Source organism: Sphaeramia orbicularis, chromosome 18 (assembly GCF_902148855.1).
Source record: "Sphaeramia orbicularis chromosome 18, fSphaOr1.1, whole genome shotgun sequence".
NCBI lineage: Eukaryota > Metazoa > Chordata > Actinopteri > Kurtiformes > Apogonidae > Sphaeramia > Sphaeramia orbicularis.
The window spans coordinates 44,266,989-44,290,644 of record NC_043974.1 but is presented as its reverse complement, the minus strand read 5'-3'; the positions used below and the strand labels follow the sequence as shown (position 1 = coordinate 44,290,644).

At 36.1% G+C, this 23,656-nt stretch overlaps 1 protein-coding gene across 2 annotated transcripts in view; it reads right to left on the bottom strand.

The window, feature by feature from the left end:
* Positions 1 to 23,656, bottom strand: part of stim2b (stromal interaction molecule 2b) — an 89,480-nt gene that overhangs the window by 28,856 nt on the left and 36,968 nt on the right. For both annotated transcript variants that reach the window (XM_030162948.1, XM_030162947.1), the window contains exon 2: positions 19,011 to 19,141. In XM_030162948.1, coding sequence (XP_030018808.1) covers positions 19,011 to 19,141 — 131 coding nt within the window. The remainder of the gene's footprint in view (positions 1 to 19,010; positions 19,142 to 23,656) is intronic.

Genomic DNA, 23,656 nt, shown 5'->3' with positions numbered 1-23,656 from the left:
TAAGCTGATAATTGTTGTTTAGGGAGACAAAGAGAGGCTGAACGGTAAAACAGAAAGGGTCGATTCACAAAAGGCTTTAAAATTCAATGAGTTTTCAATCTGGATGAGATCATTCAGGAGCCGAATATATCATCGTGCATTTACTGCCTCCACATCAGCAGTAAATATGACTAACATAACTTAAAAAAAAGAGAAAACGTACCAGGAAAACTGACATGATCACCAAGAATCACACAAATGAAGGTAAAAACAGATAAAAAAGATGGAACGGCTCTGATCTCCAGAATGGAACCCGTTCTTTGAGTTCAGTTTTAAACATCTACGCATGGATGTCACCTTCAAAACATCTCACAATCTGACATTTCCAGCACATAATGGCAGCCTGGTGTTGAGAGGCTTCTACAAATCTTTCCAGCAGCGAATATATTTTTCCTGTCACAAAAAAAAAACAAAAAAAACTACAGTCTGTGATCAGGAAAGTGTCTTCAGTGAGAGTCAGTCCTTCCTCATTTCCTCGGAGGAGTATAATCCAACCAGAAGACGACTGGATGATGTTATAACTGTCAAAAGGAGCAAAAAATGGGCCATCTGTGCTTGGAGAATACATCAGTCTGGTCTTTTGCACATTAAAAGACATGACAAAATGGTCAGTGAAGTGAGAAAGTGGAGCGCTATCTACAGTTCCTCGTCCTTTGTGTGGATGAATTGAAATTTCCAGCCGGTATCAAACGCTTTTGTGAGATAAGCTCGTGCCAAGCGCTGATGCAAAATGCTTTTTATCAGCCCCCTTCGTACACAAACCTGTTATGTGAGCAAACATTCAACCTGCAAGCGATCACTCTTTAACAAAACAAAACACAGGAGCTTAAGATTCATGCTTTGTGTTCCAGAAGCAGGATTTTAAAAGTGGACAAAACCAGTGACGGATGGTGAAAGTATTATTCGCAAGTCAGTTTTCAGATGCACTATAACCACATATGACCACTAGGATACGCCAAAGCACACGCACCACTATTTTAATATATTTATTTCACCTGTTTATCCTTCAAACACACACATTTTCATATTTTTATTCATATATTTTCTTATAATTCTATCCTGTTGTATTACTGTAAAATGTTTAATGGGTGAAAAGAAAGAAAAATCAATAAAAAGTGAGTTACAAAAACAAAAAAAAAACAAACCATGCACATTTTTCCATGACTCTATTATTCAAGTCAAGCATGTCCCTGACAAGTGTCTTTTCCATTGATAATATGGACGATGCATTCAGACCAGGGGCCAAAGTAGTGAGGGTAGATTGCATGGAATTAAAAAGCAGAAATTACCCTAATGGTTAAAAGATGTTGTAGGTACCAGTCCTGCCCTGATTCGAACCCCGGTCTCCCACATCACAGTAAAATAAATAAATAAATAAATAAATAAATCTATCTATCTAATAAAACTAATTGTTCATTCATCTGTTCAAGAATGTTCTATAAGTCCTATAATATCATGAAACAGCCATTAATGTGTGTAATGTGAAACCTTATGATGTTAAGTTATTGATGAGAAATGGGAGTGGGATTAAATAAATCTTCTTCTTCCCAGTCCTTTTTGAGCGTAAATGAATGAATTTGAAATATTGAACTTGCATGTATTCTGTTGAATGTATTTGCATGATCAGACACTGTTGTATGCTGGTCATTTGGGTTTAAAGTGTTCACTCACTTGCTCGAAATAAATGAAATAAATGAATGAATGTTGTCAAGAACTTCATATTACTCTTTGTATAGACTGCAGTGTCTTTCTGTGTTTTTCTCTCTTGCAAATGAGTCAATAACTCCAACCCAAATAAAGACATAACAATAAAAAAAAGACTGCATTTTTAAAACAAACGTACATATTCTCATGGTGTATAGATTTATGATATACGCAAATATGATATTTCATTTTTAAAATTAGGCTCCTTATTTTCGATAAACACTGGTTTAGACTATTTGCCACTAGCTTCTCATTAGCCTTTTTAATTAGCCTGTTAATTAGCCATTTATGTTAACATCAGCTACATCATCACTGAAGCTTTTAGCTAAGTTACTGATATTTACTAAATGTTGAAAAAACAGAAGTGCGTAATGTTGGTTTTTCCATTAAATCACAAATGTGATGATTTGTTTATCACAAGATGACACGAGAAGTCATTCCATAAACGTGTCAACGAACATAAATATGGTGTTGATTACAAACATATTCATTATTATCATATATTACCCCTCTATCTCGTACTAAATTAAAAAACGATTGGGTTTCCTGGTGTGTCAACACATACTGCACCATGTTTGTTTTAAAACTTGTCTTCTTCGCATGTTGTAATGTCCGTCAACATCCTTTTTTTTTTTTTTTTTTTTTATTCACATGACTCTACTTGCTGAAAAAGATCTTTCCATTGCAGTTTTGTGTGATATACCAATTGTGCTACGCCCAAAAAACAACCTCTTGCCAGCGCAAAAACTTTTAATTGAAAAACGAGAGTTTTGGTAAAATTGTTTTTTTGTTACGTACATTTTTATGTGCAAGTTATATTTGCACACTTTGAGGGTCAATGGAAAATCGACTAATGAGATAAACTAAATATAATCTGATAATACACTAATATAGTATTTACAGCTCACATATTTATGTATATTATGCATCAGTTATCGATCACACAATTTATTCATTGACACAACATTATATTGGCAGAGATAGACATTTAGCTAGCTGTTAGCGGCTAACGTTAGCTAGTTAATTTGGGTGACTGTTAATTGAGAAAACTAAATGATAATATTTACAATTTAGACAAAGTAATTTGTAATTGTTGTTTGTGTTTATTACCGTAGTTATTAGTGTTACCCACTGAGCTATCCAGTTGCTAGTTGAAGTGTTAGTAGTATTACCTACTGATATATATTAATATATAGTGGACGTACATCATTTTTTCTTGGTCGTTTTAAAAGTAGCACATAAGCTGAAAAAGTGTGTTCACGCTCCAGCGCCCTCTATTGACGAGCCGCCACTGGACCAAACCCTGCAGAATGCCACCGCTTTGCACAGTCACAAGGCTAATGCTAATGAGTTTCCTGGTTGATGTAAAGCCAGGAACCAAGTGAAGGAACCAACTGTCTGCTGAGTCACCGGAGGAACCACAACGTGTGCAATACTACTCCAAACAAATGTCTTTGCAAAGCCTTTAATACACACTCTGCTTTATGAGAAATGAAGCCCTGGTGGCAAACAGCAGCTTCAAGGACGTTTGCCAGTGAATGTGAAGAAGATCAGTGAACGGCTGCTGAACCAACGGACTGATTTTTGGCTTGAAAGGAATTGAGGTAAAATAAGGACATTTTGCTGCAAGATGGCAAGAAAAAGAACTAATATAAAAGCACTTTTCCATATTTCCAGTGTTGATACATCCCCCTAAATTAGAAAATTATACATTCTTGGCTAAAGACTAGGAATTTTGCTTGAAAATATAAAAATGCAAATCACTATCATATCTTCTGGAGTTGTCCAGTGATCAAACCATTCTGGAAGCAGCTATGTGAACATTTAAATAACATTTTTACTGAAAAAACTCCTTGTAAGTGTGAAGCCATGTACTTAGGAGATATTTCATGTGAGAACTGGACTCTGAAAGATAAAAAAACTGTTAATGTTTTTGGCAGCGAGTAAAAAGACTATCAGTACAAAATGGTTAAAGCCTGAAGCATCCACATCTGAAGAATGGATGGATATGGTACAAGGCGTTTACATTCTGGAGAAGTTGACATTTTGTTTTAAGTGTCAAAGGGAATCTTTTTTTCACTATTTGGTCAAAATGGACAAACTATGTAAAACCTGTAATTGATGTGAATTGAATATATCGATTATGTGAAATCTTGGATCTTCACCACAACCAATGCCATAGTATCCACAGTTTTAAAGCATTTAACAAACGGATGGTCTGGTAACAGTACAGGGAGGGCGGGGCTTATTGTTAATTGCTTGGCCATTCCATCCTTGGCTCTTTCTTACCTTTGTTGGTTTGTGCTTGTTATTGTTTACCATGTTGGCATGTTCCACTTCCTGTACCATTGTTGGTATGTGATTATTGTTAAATATACTGTATTATAAGTTCTGCAGACTATCATTTAGACAGTTACAAAGTGTAATATACTTCATTTTTCCTAATCTGTTTTCTGTCTGTTATTTACATTATTAGGACTCTAAACAGATGTTACCATATCATTAAGGAAGCAAAAGTAATGTGTTCTGTTGTATAAATGTGAGATGGGGGTGGGATTTAATAAGTTTTCTTCTTCCCATTCCTTTTTGAGCAGTACATATTGAATTTATTTTGTTATTACTAGTATACATGGCAATTGCTATTTTGTCTTGATCAGGTTTAATTATTAAAGTATTTGCTTGGATATTAGTTCCTTGTACACAAAAAAATGTTTAATTTTTATTCTTCTGCTCAAAACAAGTAAAAAAATAAATAAAATAAATAATTACATGATATATATTTCTATTTAGGTTAATGTACACATACAGACCAATGTGTTTTATATTGTTCATGAAGAAGTGGAGTAAGCCCTTTCCTCCTGCCCGCATTTTATATTTGTTCTATATTCTACTAAAAAACACTTGGATTAGCAACTCACTCTTCGTTTACATTTGAGGTGTGGACACTGAATTGTACCCGAAAGGGGAGTTTTGTATGATCTGCTTCTTTGAATAAACAGAGAATGGAGAAAAAAATAACTAAAAATTTCAGTTCATGTTATTCACAGTTTTTTTTTTTAAAGGACTGGTTGTAGATGTAAACGTTTTCATAATGTAATTTAATTCTTTTAACACTAAAAGAAAGAGAGCATTTTGGAATTGACATTATTTATATATTATAATGTTACTATTTTACTTGTTTGACACCCCTGCACTAATGCAAACATAATTCTGAAGGTTGTATTCCACTTCTGCTGTTGGATGGTCCTAAATCCGACCCAGCGGGCCTTTAAATACAGTATAATGAGGCCGGGTTCCGCCGCTGTATCGTGAACCCTCCAGCGGTCGTTTTGCATATGGTCAAAGGCAGCTTTGTGCAGCTTTATGGAGTCGTATAAAGTAACCACGTACATAAAGATAAGTCTTTGTGTGGGTGCCTTGCGGCTTCTGCGGTGGAGAGTTTAGATAGTCCGGTGGTTGTGAGAAAGAAATAACAGATATTAAAAAGAAGTGGTGAAAAAAGACGGCGATAGAAAAAGGCTGAAGACACGGCAGAACTACGTCTGCGAGACAAACAGCCACCATGACGCATGGTCACACAGAGCAGTCAACAAAGACATATTTGTTCATGTCAGATTCCAGATGGGGGGAATGAGATTTTTCCCATGAGCCTCTGCTCTTGTAACAGTCTACTGTGAATCTATTCATCCCTGGTATGTTCTGTGTCTGTCCATCCATCTGTCCACAGCTTCTACTTATTCATAATGACTGATACAGTTCTTCCATCCATCATGTATTTATCATATCAGCGACTGAATGGGCTCTTACTTTTATTAATGCCAGGATTATTATTAACTCTTACATGTCCTCGTTAGTACAGTCAACTTTGTCACAACTCAAGAAGAAGACGAACAATATGAACATAAAGATAAAAAATACGAAGATGAAGAAAACACATTCAAAGAACATGAAGAAGGTGAACTCGAAGAATATGAAGACAAAGAATACGAAGAAGATGAAAAATACGAAGACGAAGAATACAAATTCGAAGAAGGCAAAGACGAAGAATACGAACTCGAAGAATACAAAGACGAAGATATGAATTCGAAGAAGGTGAAGAAGATGACGAAGAATGTAAAGAAAAAAATACAAATTTGAAGAACACGAGAAGTACACACTCGAAGAATACGAAAACAAAGAAGACGAAAGAATACGAACTTGAAGGCGAAGAATATGAAGACAAAGAATACTAATTTGAAAAATACGAAGACACCGAATTCAAAGAACACGAAGACGACGATGAATGCGAAGACGAAGAATATGAAGACAAAAATATGAATTTGAAGAATACAAAGAAAGTGAAGAACACCGATAGGAAGGATAAGAAAACAAAGATGAAGAATATGTAAAGTCAAAGAATAAGAATTCAAAGAATATAAATTTGAAAAATATAGACAAACAATATGAAGACGACGAAGAATATGAAGACGAAGAATACAAATTTGAAAAATATGAAGGCAAAGAAGTAGATGAAGAATACGAAGAAAACGAAGAATACAAAGAATAAGAATTAGAAGACAATAAAAAGTCGAAGAATACGAAGATGAATATGAAGACGAATACTATTAATACAACGACGAAGAAGATGCAGAAGATTTTTTTTAGCATTTTTATTAATACAATGCATATTATTAACTCTTCCATGTCCTCATTAGTATACTAAGAATACTACTAACAATAAGAATACTACTAATAAGAATACTAATATAAATATGAAGAAAACAAAGAATATGAAGAATACGAAGAACCTGAAGATGGAGAAAAATACGAAGACGATGGAGATGAAGAATATGAAAAATACAAAGAAGAATATGAGGAACACGAAGACGATGAAGAAGAGTACGAAGAAGAAAATGAAGAAGATGAAGAATACCATTATACTAGTATTTGGTATTAAAAACAGAAGTAAAACACACTAAATAGCAGGTTAGTCAACAGAAAATACAATGTAAGACTGAACTAATGCTAATATTATGGATCTAACAGGCCTGATATTGTAATTAAATACCAAAAACATCATAAAACAGCAGGAAAACAAGCCTTCTGTGTTTTGTTAAGTGTGACTTTTTCACCACAGCTACAGTGAAAAATGTTTTAATCCTTCAAAACTAACTCCAGAAGTTCAACTCAGCAGGCATCGAGCTGTCAATCACCTGTCAATCAAAGCCATGATGTGGCAGATATCAAACGCTAAATCTGATTAATGAAGAAAACCAGTAGTAAATCCACTTAACAGAGTCTAAATAAAGCATGAATTGAGTCAAATTCCAGTGTGTTCAATTTAGGACAAATTAGCACAAGCTCATATTTGTTTTAGTGTAAAAAAAAGTTAAATTACATGAAAATGTTGACTTTTACAAACTATCCTTTCACAATAAACAAAAAGTCCTTCATTCTGTTTGTCATCATTTTGTTGCCTTAGCTAAACGAGAAAACCATTAGACCAAACATACGGCCTGTGGGCCAAAACTGGATGAGCTGAAAACTCAAAATTTTACCGACAAAAACTAAAAACACTTAATATAATGTACCTGTACTTTTTTCACCCTTAAACACAGAGTAACGTTTGTAGTCAATATTTACAGGTTCCTCTGTTCTGAATGTGGAACCTGAACTAAAATGACTTTAAAATCCCTCTTAGTGTTTAATCTTTTGCTTTTATTTTGACTCAATGACTCAAAAATAAAATTAAATAAGCTGAAAACTCAAATTTTCCAGACAGAAAATAAAAAGTTTAAAATACCCTTAAACTCAATATAATTATACTTCTTTTCACTCTAAAACACAGATAAACATTTGGAGTCATTATTTAAAGGTTATTATTCTTGTTAAAATTGCACTTGTTTTTCTTAAGATGTTACATTACATTACATGTTACATTTTTTAGTAACTATACTTTTTTTAAACTAAAAAAATAAGTTGTCATATATAGGTTATACTGTTCTGAATGTGGAACCTGAACTAAAATCAGTTTAAAATCCCCGTTTTACAGTTTAATCTTTAGGTTTTATTTTGACTTAATGACTCAAAAATAAAATTAATTGACCTGAAAACTAAAAATTTTACAGATAGAAACTAAAACGTAAAAAAAAAAAAAAAAAAAAAAAAAAAAAAAAAAAAAAAAAAAAAAAAAATGCTTAACCTCAGTATAATACAACTGTACTTTTTTCACTCTAAAACACAGATAAAGGCTTGGAGTCATTATTTAAAGGTTATTATTCTTGTTAAAATTGGACTTCTTTTTCTTAAGCCAGTTCATGTTCCATTTTTTTGTACGTTTTTACACTGAAAAAATAAGTTGTTATATATAGGTTCTTCTGTCCTGAATGTGGAACCTGAACTAAAATCTGCTTAAAATCCCTGTTTTGCTGTTTAATATTTAGCTTTTATTTTGACGTAATGACTCAAAAATAAAATTAAATGAGCTGAAAACGAAAACTGTTACAGACAGAAACTAAAAAGTAAAAAAAAAAAAAAAATGCTTAAACTCAATATAATACAACTGTACTTTTTTCACTCTAAAACAGATAAACGCCAGGAGTCATTATTTAAAGATTATTCTTGTTAAAATTGCACTTGTTTTTCTTAAGGCAGTTCATGTTTCATTTTTTTGTACTTTTTTTTATACTGAAAAAATAAGTTGTTATATATAGGTTCTTCTGTTCTGAGTGTGGAACCTGAACTAAAATGACAGTTTAATCTTGATTTCATGACTCAAAAATAAAACAAAATGAGCTGAAAACTCAAAATTTTACCAATAGAAACTAAAACATTTAAAAAAAAACCTCAAACTCAATCTAATGTAACTGTACTGTTTTCCCTCTAAAACACAGAAGAACACGTGTAGTTATTATTTACAGGTTCTTCTGTTCTTCTGTTCCGGGTCGGACCCACTTGGGCTGACTGTGGAACCTGAACGGCCCTGATCCGGGTCGTTTTAGATTCTTTTCTTTCTATAGACTCACAGAGGCTCCATGTGCCTCCTCAGGTTTCCTCTGTCCATTCCACGTCGCTCACACAGATGTGGCGCTCACATGCACGCCTCGTTTTCCACCCTCGTCTATTATAAACACGGCGGCGGCGGAGGCAGCGGGAGCAGCGACGCCCCCTACTGTGGACACCGGGTGGGCTTTTAGACCCGTTTCAAAGTGATGCAATTCGATCCAGCCCGGTGTCTGGTTGGACGGCGGCCTAGGTCGACGTGCACCTGCTGTCCCCGGCGACCGCGCTCGGCAACAGAACCCGGGCTGTCACTCAAACGGCCCTGACGATGGAAGGGCGGACCCACAGATGGACGCAGGATTGAGTTTAACGGGATTACAGCCGGACTCGCTTCCTAATTAAACTCATCCACAGTCGTCAAATTACAGTCGTTAAAAAAAAAAAAAAAAAAAAAAGAAACTGCGATCTCTTTTAAGATTGGGGCTATAAATACCCACCCTCACCTTCCCCTGAGGGGCCAATTTATTCTGAAATAAACTCATCTGCCTGCTTTATCGAGACTCTCCTCTCCAAAACATCAAGGCGACTCAAAGCTCTTTTTGTTGAACTGACTGATAACAACATGACGTGACAGTTGGTTGTAAATAAAAGCAACTGTGAAGGCAGGTGTCGACGCCACTTCCTTGTTTGCTCTGCAGAGTAAATGTTGATGTGTTTAAGTACAGGCTCAACAATTACAAATATAACACATGCCAAAAAAAGGATGGCACGACTGTGGGAAAAAAAAAAAAAGAGTCAAAGACCAGATGTGACAGATGTGAACAAACCTCCATCTACAAAGAATAACAAATACTTCACAAATAAAAATAAATAAGTTTGAATAGATATGGAAACCCTTCATTATGTCCAAAACTTAAACATAATGGACAAGATGGAGGATGTTTTTACCGACCATGTAGTTATGTCTGTGAATATTTTTTATTTCTTTTCAAATTATATTTTATTTTACTTTATTTATTTATTTTTCATTAATTACTTTTCTCATTTTATTTATTTATAGTTTATAATTTTTATTTTTGTGCATTTTTTTATCTTTCATTTTATTATATTTTTTTTCTATTTTATTTATTTATTTGTACTTATTTGCAGTTTATTTTTTATTTTTACGTAATTATTTTACGTAGATTTTTATATTTTCATTTTTAAATTCTATTTATTTATACTTTATTATGTTTCTATTTTTGTTATTTTTTAATCTAAATTTGTATTATTTTCCCCTTTTAATTATTTGTTTTATTTGTACTTTTTTTAAAGTTTTTTTTTGTAATCATTTTAATTTCTTAATTTATTTACTTTTTTAAATTTCTATTTATTTTTTCCATTTCATCCAAGGTCAAGCTAATTCCTTAATTTAAAAACTTGATATTTTATTTCATTGTACACAACGCACTTGTAACAGATTACCTCTTGTTTTTGTATAACGCAAGAGAGAAGCGACTGAATGTTGTTGATATTATTCTGTATATAATAATCATACACTTTATTTATAATGCACTTTTCATTCAGTGAATCTCAGAGCATCTGTTAAACTTTAATAAAAATCTCATGATCTGTGCAGAGAAATTAAACGTGCATGAGGAACCTTAAGTTGAACCAATCAATCAGATCTATTAAAGCCAATGACGCAGCGAATGTACAGCGTGATGTTCATTGTATTTACTTTGACGATGACGAACAGGGCGACAGTGAATCGTCATGTGGTGCTGGTGACTTGGCGACCTGTGAATCAGCCCTGTAGGTATGTATCTGGGATCAGGAGCTGTGGTGCATACGTCTGTTAAAGAGTTCATTTCCTTGTAACTTAGCAACGCTGGCTGTCGTTAGGATACCGCGGAGTTTCAAGAGCAAAGCAAATCAAACACCAGCGCTTCCAGGTAACTCCCAACACCTTCTCTAAGTTTGTGCAACACATTACTCTGTCGTTTCCTTAAGTGCTCTGCTATGCTTTGCAAACAAAAAAAAAAAACTCCTGCAGCGGTGAGTCTTTACCAGCAGCCAAACAATCTCTGAAATGCATGTCATGGAAAACAGACCGGCTCTAACGTTACAAATACGACCGTAACTCTGTGGGTCTGGACTCAAACAAGACTGGAACGGATTCTTTAGTCCACAGGTGTCAAACATGTGGCCCGGGGGCCAAATCCGGCCCGCCAAAGGGTCCAATCGGGCCCCTGGGATGAATTTGAGAAATGCAAAAATTACACTGAAGTTATTAACGATCAATGATGTTAAAATCATTTTAAGTCATTTCAGTCTAAAGTAGATCAGAACGGTAAAATACTATCATAACCTATAAATAATATAATAATAATAATATAAATAATGAAAACCACAATTTTCTCTCTTTGTTTTAGTGTAAAAAAAGGTAAAATTACACAAATATTTACATTTACAGACTAACCTTTTACAAAAAAATGTGAACAACCTGAAATGTCTTAATAGAAGTATGTGAAATTGTACCAATATTCTGCCTGTTACTAAATGCTTTGTGTAATTGTAGATCCACTGTGATCTGTAAGTTATAATGTACATGTGTAAATGATAACCTACGGCATTATATTCTTAAAATTGCAATTATTTTTAAGAATTTACGGGTTGTTCATATTTGTTTGTGTTATGTTCGAGTACAGTTTGTAGATGTAAACATTTTGATTACGGAATTTGACTTTTTTTCACTCAAAAATATGAGAAAAAACTTTGGAGTCGATATTATTTATCAGTTCTTATCCTATTATTTATGTTATTTTATTGGTCCGGCCCACTTTAGATCATATTAGCCTTTATGTGGCCCCTGAACTAAAATGACTTTGACACCCCTGCTTTAGTCAGTCCATTACACGATACAGTAAATACCAGGACCTTCTATCAGTGGACGACCAACAAGTGTCTGTCAACAAAAACAAACATGGACGCCGCTCTGAAGTTTGTTTGAAGTGAAACGTGTGCTGAGAGTAAACACAGAGAGAAAAAAATAGTTCCAGTGTCTCTGTATGTCAGTGTCATGTTCTATCTGACTCAGTCCACAGCTGGATGTGTGAGGTTGTCAGGTTCTGTTCTATGTTCCAGTCCTGTGGTCTGGATACAGATCAATCTAACTATAGAAGTGGGTGGGACTTTCACTGGAGGAAAACTCAACTAATTCAATCAAAGTCCAAATATGATTTCTATCAATGATCAATAGGAACTAGACTGATAACTGTAACCATGCAACTGCAACCTTTTTTTAACTAACCCCCCCCCCACCCCCAAACAGTTTTCAATGGGGGTGGGGGTGGGGTGTATATCAGATATTTCACAGATATTTACCATTGAGATAACATGCTTGTTGATACTGATAATACATTGTGATGACTAATGCCCCGATTTCTATCTCAGTGCCCCCCACCCCCACCCCCAGCTTTCTATATCCAAACGCCCCCCAACATGATCCCAACTCCCCCTGGGGGGCAGTACTGCCTCCATTGAGACCATTTCCATGTTGTAAATCATCAAAATATGGACCATTATAAGTAAAGACACAACTTTAACATTTCAAAAAAATTCAAAAATCTAAATTTCTCAAAACTGCGAATAAACTTTGTAGACACTGTCCCAAGGAAGATACAAATAAAATCTGAGATGAATCCAAGTAGTGGTTTCAGAGAAGAAGACTGTTGAAATCTAGACACTGGTGACCTTGAGCTTAATTTCAAGGTCACTCAAGGTCAAAGGTCATGGACCCAAACAAAAGTCCATATATGACTTCCTGTCAGTGTTCAATAGTAACTATACTGATATCTGTAACCATTTACATGTTAGAAACCATCAGAATATGGACCATTAGAAGGAAATGAAACATTTATAATATTTCAAAAATTCATCAAAAATTCAAATTTATAAAAACTGTGAACAAACTTTGCAGACATGGTCCCAGGGAAGCTACATGAAAATCTGAAATAAATATAACCAGGAATTTCGTCAGATTCACCACTAGCACCAAAAAATAAGAAAGTATGAATGTTATAGAAGGTCCTACCATCATGACTTCCATGAGACTGAACAACACCAACACCAACTGGCCAACAGCCGATTAGTTTAGCTTTATTTTATTTTATTTTGAGCAGTGGGACAGTTGAATTTTCAATCAATTAAGTTAATCTCACTTCAATCAAAAACCAAATGCCATTAAAGCTTCTATTGACCATAAAAAAAAATATTTATGGAGAAATAATTTATGCAATGACCACCATTACGGAGCAGAAAGCCTCAGATTTCAATACAAAAGTCCCTGTATTTTTAATGTGAGTCGGCTGAATGCAGATCTTTTGGTGGGATTAGACTTTCAGACCCTTCCTCATTGGCTTCAGTTCTAAACCGTTGGATCCGACTCAGTCCGACTGGGCCCAACCCGTCATCACGTCCAAATACCGTTCATCACTGTCCCCGACGGTGTGAGCACAGCTTCAGTGACCTTCTCACATTTTGGGATTCCAGCGGGTGAGGGTGACATTATCACCTCAGGCCAGATGCAGGCGACACAGCACCACCTCCAGAGGCTTTGAATGATTCAGAGCTTTGTCACCGCTTTCAACTCATCACAGTTGGGCGTAGACTTCAACAGCAGGGACGTGAAGAGTAAAAACCAGCCCACACCCACATCATGGCTTCAGTGAAATACATGAAACCAGCTCCTACTTGGACTGAATGATAAAGCAATAATAATAATAATATAATAAAACTGTTATTATTATTAGTAGTAGTAGTATTGCTTTTAGCTTGATACAACAGACACAAGTAGAAGAGGAATTAAATCAGAGACTACAGACCTGGTTTTGTTGGTTCCCATTTCAAGTTTTGTTTCAAAGTTTTGGGATTTTTGGATACTTTTTGGGCTCATACCATAAAACTGGTCTAAAACTTCCCATTTTTCCATGAATGGACCTTCAGAATCCATAACCACGCAGCCAAGTCTTTCACAAAAACCTAAGCAGCACCTAAACCATGTGAAAACCCAAGTATTTACAGCCAAAAATAACCTTCTTATTTCTTTAACTTTTACTTTCCAAGTTCTAGGCTTTCAAACTAGCAAGAAATCCTGATTTGACATTGTAATAACATTGATAGTGACAGTCCTGAACCTTTCTAACCATACTGCAGAGCACCACTATGTACCTGCCTATATTTAGCGCATTCCTTAAAACACAAATTGCACAAAATTCCAACCTGTCCAGGCTGTTTGAAGCAACTTGTCACTAATTTAGTGAAAGGAGCATCTGTCATGTTATGAAACTCTGCTCTCGCTGCCACTGGGGAAGCTTGGAAATCTTTAATAATGAGTGTCGGCCAAAAACAACTTTCTGCTTGAGAGCCAGACACAAGCTGTTGGCCTTTTAAAGACAACGGGTGGAAACCAGGAGGTAAAATGTCTGTGCAGAGGCACAGGCTCGTATCCCCTTTATATGGGCAGGGGGCCAGATCTCAGGGGTCTTTAGACACGACTCCGGAGCCGACAGTGTCCAGCTCTTTACTGAGGCGCCACCGCAGGGTCGCGGGGTATAAACGGGTTCTCACACCAGCTCTTCTCAGATAGTTAAAAATGACTCCAACGCCAACACACACATGCAGAATGTGACCATGGTCATGAGTGGATGCTACTGAACGTAAGAGGCCGTTGATTACAGAGACACAGGGCACGGCAGGACGGGACCATCTCAGATGTCAGTCCTGTCCCTGTAGTCACTCACATATCTTTCAAGGGTCATTTTCACCTTATCACTGGGGTCAAATACATATCTACAGGAAAACGTATACCGATGATTGTTTTTTTTTTTTTTCAATCACAATGATGTACATTGTATTATGCTATAAACATCTAAAATTTGGTTTCATAATTAGGGCAGGGTATCATGGCCAATTTCCTTAATCGATTCGATTTTGACTCATAAGGTTCTGAATCGATTGATCACGATTCGATCTGACATCGATTTGATTCAGTATTGAATGATTCAGATGCGTTTAGTGATACCAAAGAACAATTCTGAGCCTTTAACCTGAATATTTGACTACCACAGCCATGCAACTAGGGATGTAATGATTACCGGTATAACGATAAACCGCAGTAAAATTCCCGACGGTTAGTATTACTGTTTAAATTCTAATTATCATAACCGTGTTTGATTACTGCAGTTTGAAAACTCACGGTACGGCACATTTCCTGGAGAAGCAGCATCTATCTATCTCTCTATGAAAAACAAACTAAAACAACTCAAACTCGATATGGAAAATGGTCAAACAATAGCCATAAGGTGCCATCTTTAATGCACATTTGTATGTTTGATGCTTACATGTTAATTTTTTAATGTTTCTGCCAACAAAAAGTACATTGTGCCTATTATTTAATTTGGTTTTTTTGGTGTTTTTTTTTTTTTTCAAAATACAACTTGGTTACATTATTTCAGTGTGTGTATAAGTATAAATACTGCAATAATGATGATAACTGTGATAATTTTGGTCACAATAACCGTGATATGAAATTTTCATATCGTTACATCCCTACATGTAACACATCAATACTGGTATCAATACTGACCAAGAGAAAGGAAATGAACATGAAATTTCTGCAGTAAAAAGATGAATCTGCTCCTAAATAATGAATGGGACAGACACATCATGCTTCTACAGTGGCTCAGAACAGACTTCTTGGTCATCTTTATTCTGTTTTATGGCTGGTGCTTCTAGCGTTAAGGCAGATTACTATCAACTATGGCTGAGTGTGGATCCAAGTAAATATTCCTAGAATGACCGGCTTCTGCGACCCGCCTCGGAAAGCCTCCACTGACCAGACGGTCCAGGTGGCCAGTTCCTCTGCACTGCAGGTTTTAATTTGAGGCCGTGAGGACCTCCTGCTGAGGTGTTTTCCCCACCCTTCCTCTGCACCCCTCTTGTGCCAGAACCGTCGCGAGCGATATTGAGATCCCCGGTCTCCCCCAGGAGCCCACAAGACGGAGCCGGATGCCTCGGCAGTACCCGGGTCAGGAACTCACGGTCCCGCTCTGAAAAATCGATCTCGTCTACTATTACTCGTTAACACAAAATTCAATTCGATTTTTTTTACCCAGCCCTATTCATAATAGCAAAAAATTTAGAAATTAAAGGAGAACACAAAGTTTTATCCAAAAAAGGGAAGCCCCTTGGCATTCGTCAGTCACCAAGCCAACGATTAAGATAAAAATTTACCTGGAGTCGACCTAAGAACACCTGGAAATTTTCTGTTTTGACAAAGTTTTATTTTTCAAAATGTATTACCTCTCTGTAAGTAGCTCAGGCTATAATTGCAAGCATTTTCAAGCACTTAAACTAAAATTCAAGCACTTTCCGGACCTTGAAAACACAACATTAATATTCAAGAATTTTGAAAGATTTCAAGCACCAGTACAAACCCTAAATATTAAAAATTGTGTTGATATATTGGTCAAACGGAGCCAAGACAGATACATTACTCTCTTCAAACCTTCAGTGAATATTTCCTGAAGGTTATTTAGTAAAGGCTTCACACACACACACAAAAAAACTTCAACATTCTTCAGACGTTCTGTACAGATATTCCATTTGAGAACATTCCCAGTATGTTCTTTAACGGTTTCTATAACTGTAACCTTCAGGAACCCCTTAGGGAGCGTCTCCTGAAAGTTCCTGTTTACCAGGATGCTAATTACAACTAACTACACCCATGGTATTCTTAACTCTATATTTAGCTCCATGTTTGGCCGACTGCCGCTTAATATTCTCAACATGATCAAATTATTCAAAACTCAGTCTAGCATTTAGGCGTGGGGTCGGTTGTAGTCGACTATAGGAGCTGTGGACATATAACCTTCAAAGAGGAGGAAGGAAAGTGTTCTTATGTCAACACCAGCAACATTTACGAACTAGCAGCAACAAGACGCTGTTTGATTTAGCTAATGTGGATGTTTACTGAAATGATAAAATGACTAAACTTGTTAAACCTGTGCCAAGTGAAAGCTGAGCCAGGCCTGGAGAAAGGTCTGGCTGAAGTACCGGCCATTCTGGAACCTGTTTGAAAACACTCTCGGGGTTCTTTGTATTTCTTTAAACCAAAGGGAGGGTGGAAGGGAAGGGGAGGCTTGTTTTGGTGGAACATTTGGACCTGGTTTAGCGAGTTCTGGCAGTGAAATCCCCACAACAGGAAAGACCTCACAGAGCCAAGTAGGCCTGGCGTCTTACACGAACCAAATCTCTGTCAAAACATGCCATTTTAAAGTCTGTTGTTGGTAGATTTGAGGTTGTCGTTCCACAAATCAACAAAGGAAAGTAGAGCAAAGAGGTGAAATATCACACTTTCAGGTGTCTTCCAAAAAAGCAAACTCTAGAAGTATTACGTAATGACAGAAAAATCTTGGTTTTCATCTTGTTTGTATTTATACAAAAAATGTCACTTTAGGCAATAATTTTTCTAGCCAAAGATGCAGTTTGTGGTAAAGATATTAAATCCTCCCTTAATTTAGTGTAAAGACAGTTAGGTACCCTTTAGTTTAGAGTGAAAAAGCTCATTAAACTACATGATGAACCTCACCAACACCAAACAACCATTCACTCAACACATTTCACGTCATTCTTCAAGTATCAAAAGCACTATTCAGACTGGATTAGCTTTAAATGGGCACGTGGGCTAATGCCACTTTACCACAAGACGTCGGTAATATTAATGGCCAGTTTGCACGGGATAAGAAACATCAGTAAAACTACCACAAGTGGGAGGGGCCAATCCATTCACGCACCACCATCCCCTCCTGTCGTCATGTGGGTGTGACGTTGCTTCCATGATTTGAATATTAATACTGTCCATCAACCAGATGATTAAGCATCTAGCATTTTTTTACTAGCCACAAAGCCCTGCTATGTTGCTTAGCTTACCTAAACCAACCAGAAGTCCCGTGCCCCTAACAAGTTCTTTCGACCTTCTTTTGCTTCTGGATCACATTTGTCGTACGCCAATTCTGACAGTACACAAGATTTTCCACGCACTTGTCCGACTGTCTACTGGAAAAGTGCTTCTTCAAGAGCCCCCTGCCTTGAAAGTCCGCGAAAAACCACTTGTAAACGGGATACGACGGAATATCTACATACATATTAACTACTGGTCTATTCGCACGGGATTAGTATTTACCTTGTGTCATCTTCCCCAACTTTTTTACAGAAGGTAGAAGTCGCAATAATCTTTACTGACATTGTGCGGTAATGATTACTGACATAGCACATTTGGACGGGACTAAAATCTCGGGCAATTATTACTTTACCCCACGTACCTATGTCAAACTAATCCAATCCGAACAGGGCTAATGGCACAGTACATTTAATTTAGTGTTAAAAACAATCAAGTTCCATTGAGTTTAGTGTGAAAGAACTCAGTGAATTGCACGTATAAAACATGTCATCAACACACAAAGGGTCGTCAGCTCAACACATTTTACTTTGTACGTCGAGAACAAACAAAAAAAGTATCAAAAGAGGTGAAAATGTCAAAAAGTTTAGTCGTGCTGAAGCTGTAGAACAAAGGTGTCAAACAACAGGAGCTGGTTTGGACCCACTGGGTGAATCTGCAAAAAGCAACAATAACCTACAAATAATGACAACTCCAAATGTTTCTGTTTGTTTTAGTGGAATAAAAAGATTCAATTATGCAAATATTGATATTTATAAACCATGCTTTCAGAAAAAAAGTTAATAACCAGAAAAAAATAAAGAATTTCTTTGGGAAAATAAGTGCAATTTTAACAACATTATGCTAAACTTATCTTATTTTTACATGTACATTGCACACAACGTTGCACAAAACATTTAGTACCAGGCAGAATATTGTTAAAATTGAACTTAATGTTTTTTAGAAATTTAAATTACTTCATATTTGTTCAGGTCACTAACATTTTATAGTGAAAGGATAGTTTATAAATGTAAATATTTTCATAATTAATGGGGTTTTTTTTTCATCAAAACAAAGAAAATTTGTAGCTGTCATCATTTATGGGTCATTATGCCATTATTTTACTTCAGATCACATTGGTCTGTACGTGGAATCTGAACTAAAACAAGTTCAAAACCCTTGATTGTTCGTATCTTCAGTGTAATTTTTCCTCCCATGGGCCAGATTGGACCCTTTGCGTGCCAGTTTTGGCCCACAGGCCGTATGTTTGACACCTCTGTGAAAGGCTGACATGGACAGCGCTCACCTCCACGCTCTCGTTGACCTCTATCCCTCCGTCGTTGTCGTCGTCCAGCTGTTTGTGGATGTGGCGCAGGGCTTCCAGACTGAAGCGGTCGGCCTCGCCCATGCATGGCGGCATCACATTAAGACAGGGGTCTACGAGGAAACAAACGGCATCAGGTTAGTGATACAGGTCATGTGATCAGGACGACGACTGCAGGGATGTCAAAGTCGTGTTAGTTCAGGTTCCACATAAAGTTCAATATGATCTGAAGTGGGCCGGACCAGTTAAATAATAACAGAAAAACCTTTAAAATAATGACAAATACAAACTTTTCTCTATGTTTTAGAGTGAAAAAAGTCCAATTACATTATGAACCTTTTTAGAATCTATAAAATATCCTTTAAAAAAGGTGAACAACCATGAAAAACTGCAATTTCTCAAGAAAAATAAGTGTAATTTTAACAATATTCTTTCTCACTTTAGCATTTACACATGTACATTATAACTTATAGATCACAATGGATCTACAAATACACAAAACATTTAATAACAGGTAGAATATATTGGTAAAATTAAACTTCTTTTTCTTCAGACATTTCAAGTCGTACAAATTATTTGCATTTTTTTTGTGAAAGGATAGTTTGTAAATGTCACTATGTTCATGCAATTCAACTGTTTTACACTAAAACAAAGACAAAAGTATGAATTTGTCATTATTTCTAGGTTATTCTGTTGTTATTTTACTGGTACTGATCCACTTTAGATCATATTGGTCTGAATGTAGAACCTGAAATAAAAGGATTTTGAGATCCTTCTTCTACAAATTGATTCCATGGGCCAGATTGGACTGTTGGCGGGCCACAGATTTGACACCCCTGAACCTGAATATCTCAAGTCCTAAAATTGTGACTTAAGTCCAGCCTTATGAGTCAAGTCCCCACATCTGTGTTTAGGGAGGGGGTTTATAACTCACTTTCTCTTAACCCTTTAACCCCTAATGCATCAGCGGTGACCATTCTGAATGTATGATTCACTTTAAATGTTCACGAAAATTCAAACGTTAGCTCAATAAGACAAATATCAAACATGCAGATAGAACAGACCATAGACTTCTGAGTATCAAAGCTTGTGCTTACGTTTTTGTTTCGTTTTTTAGCACAAACACAACTAGAAATTCCACTTTGCCTGGAGCGGGAAATGATCGGACGGGTTGTAAGACGTCTCCTGGCATGTATTCAACTATACTCCGGTTTAATTACAGACGGCAGGAAGGTCTCACGCTCAGGTGTTGGAACCCGCACAAATGAAACCGATGACAACACACGTGCATCGTTACTGTCCTTCACTAAGTTTTATGACTTTACCGGCCTTACATAACATTTGTTTTTGTGGCGATAGTTGAGGAGTTTACCCAACTCACAGGTAGATTTACCAACGTGACTCTGCCCTCTTTCAGGAGACGGACCACGCCCATCCTCCAGGTGTTTGTTCTAATACACATGACGCCGGTGTGAAGGTGGAGTTGTGAAATAAGCCGTTGTTGTTACAGAGTGGAAGTCATTGCTGCGTTTTATCAAGCACCAGACTAAGGATGAGACCTTTACACAAACAATGTCCATAAACATGCACTAATTTGAGGGTTTAGAGGGAATTTACATGAGGAAACTTGAGGGAAACACATGAAAGTGTGGATCACATGTCAGAAAAGTCAAGTGTTCTGTAAAATGATCTACTGTATGAACTAATACAACAAATACCAGGATGTAAAATGAGTTGCATGATACTCTATCTTTGTTGTTTCTCTGATAAATGTAATGAAAAACCACATTTATCAGAATAAAATGCTACTGGAGCCAAGTAAAACTTGTGTTTAATGTATTTTTTCTTTCTTTTCTCATTAATGATGCCTGTTATGGGAAAAACATGGCAATAAAGTAAAAAAAAAAAAAAAAAAAATGAAAGGAGGGGAGGATATTTTTTACAATGGAAACCTGATGCATAGCTGGAACAAAAATAGGAAAAAAAAATGTTATTCATAAAAGAAAATGCAGATTTATTACATCATTTTTGAGACTGGGAGTAATTTCTGCATTTTATCAAGTGGCAGAATGAACATTAAACAGTGTTTCAATGAGAACTAAGAAGAGATGTAACTTGTCCATTAAACATCCAACAATTTGCGGATGAAGAAGGAATTTTCTTGGGAAAACTTGTTGGAAAAAAGTTAGAAAAAGTGCAGCTCATATGATGTTGGAAAAGTCAGTGTCTGCAAAGTGATATACGAACTTCTTCACAGAATACCAGGATGTAAGATGAGCTGCAATGTACTGTATTTCCGTTGTTGCTTTTTAAAATGTAATGAAGAACTGTATGTATCTGGTTAAAATGCTACTGGTATCAAGTAAAAAAAGCTATTAAGTGGAAGTGGGGGAAGGTATTTTAACAATGGAAACCTGACATGTAACTAGATCAAAAAAATAGGAAAAAAAGGACAATATTTGCAAAAGAAAATGCAAATTTCCTAGAGACTATGCAAGGGACAAAGTCCTGATTAGGTCCAACAACTTTTGCCTTTATTAAACATACATATACATCATTGCTGATACACGATCAGCAATGACATATGTATATTCAATATTTTATCCTAGCTTTTGTACATTGCTTACATTTTTTTTAGTAATTTTTGTGATATTTTGTGTGATTTTTTTAATTATAGTCCTATTTTTTTGCACTAACTGTTTTTGCTGCTAAACAAATTGCCATTGTTTCTATAACAGTAGTCGCTTTTCCACTGACCCTAAAATTGCATGAATATAAATTGCGCATAAAAATGTACCTAATGGAAAAACGACAATTTTGCCAAAACTCTTGTTTTTCAATTACAAGTTTTTGCGCTGGCAAGAGGTGGTTTTTCAGGTGTTGCGCAATTAGTATATCAGGCAAAACTGCAATGGAAAGACCTTTTTCTACAACTTAGGTCATGTGAATTTAAAAAAAAAAAAAAAACACATGTTGACAGACATTACAACAAGCAAAGAAGAAGAGTTTTAAAAGAGACATGGTGCGGTATGTGTGGACACACCAGGATACCTGATCATTTTTTTATTTAGTAAGGGATGGAGGGGTAATATATAATAATAATAATGAATATATCTGTAAATCAACACAATATTTACGTTCGTCACCATGTTTATGGAATGACTTCTCGTGTCATCTTGCAGTAACAAATCATCACATTTGTGATTAAATGGAAAAACTGACATTATGCACTTCTGTTTTTTCAACATTTAGTAAATATCGGTAAAGTTTTGCGCAAATGTCCAACGGAAAAGCGACTGGTGACAATGAAGATCTAACCTATTTTACTTTATTCAATATATCATTGTTCACTTCTTCACTTGACATGAAATCTGCTTTGGTTGCACTTATTCACATTTTCTCAACTCTTACACCTGAAATGGAAAAACTGCCATGTTGAGCTTTTTTCCAGTATTTTTTGCACAAAACCTGGATAGAAACACATTTAACGAAAGGAAAATATAATAAAATAACTGAAGAGTGAGTATTAGTTGTTCTGTTGCTATTCAGAGTTATAGATTTTCTTTTATTAGTAAAGATATAAGTAAGAAAAAAAAAAAAGATGACCAGAGTAATAATGTGTAAAGTATGGAGTGATTCAGGGATGTGACGTAAACCCGGTGCTTTATATGTTAGATTTATGGGCTGTGAGTCTGGTTAAAGTGGCGGTCGTCATAACACATAAAGCAGCTCCGGCTGGACTTGGTCGTGTGCTGTTGTCATTCCTCTGCTGTCCCCAGACACCCCCCACCCCCATCCCCACCCCCTCAGCTCCTCTTGTTTTTATCCACTGGGGGAAATGAGCCCATTACTTCCAGCCTCCCAGGCAGCAGTCGGTCGGAGCTGGACTCGACCCAGACGGTCTCGACGGAGCCTGAACTGACACTCATTCAATGCAAACTGCCTCTGAGACGCTTTATAAGGATCCAACTGATGAATGTACATGTCATCCTTACGCAGATGTACACAACTGTGTAAACTCTGTCCACAAATGAGCAGAATGATGGTCTTGAGCTGGGATTTTCTGACCAGTCAGTCATGTAAACTCCGGGCCTGACAAATAATGAAGCTCTGTTTTTCAGACTGAACACAAAGAAACACAGAAGCCGGAACAGACTCAGGTCACCCAAAAAACCAAACAAAAACAGGCCACCACAAAACACAGCAGAAATCTAAGAAAAACACGTCATTCTGACAAAAATGTCCTTGCTTTGTAAGCTCTGCTAAATACGTTTTTGGATGTTGAACATACACAACAGAGTTTCCACTGGTCTACAAGAAAAAAAGAAAAAACCCTCCAAAATTAAAGCAGTTTGAGTCACTAAAACATGTACATTCAGTCCAAATGCTGCTCATCTGTAGTTTCACAGATAAAGTTAATAATCTACATGTGAAATAGTGGGAATTAATGATTGAATGGGTTTGAGTCCAAAGGAATAAAACACTGTCTGTATATTACAATACATTCATTTTACAGGTTCTACATTCCAGAAAATTTAGAAATCTACTGTATAAAAGGACACAAACCAATAAATATGTATAACACCTTATATATATTGAAAACATCAGATAAGTAGCCCTTTGGTTAT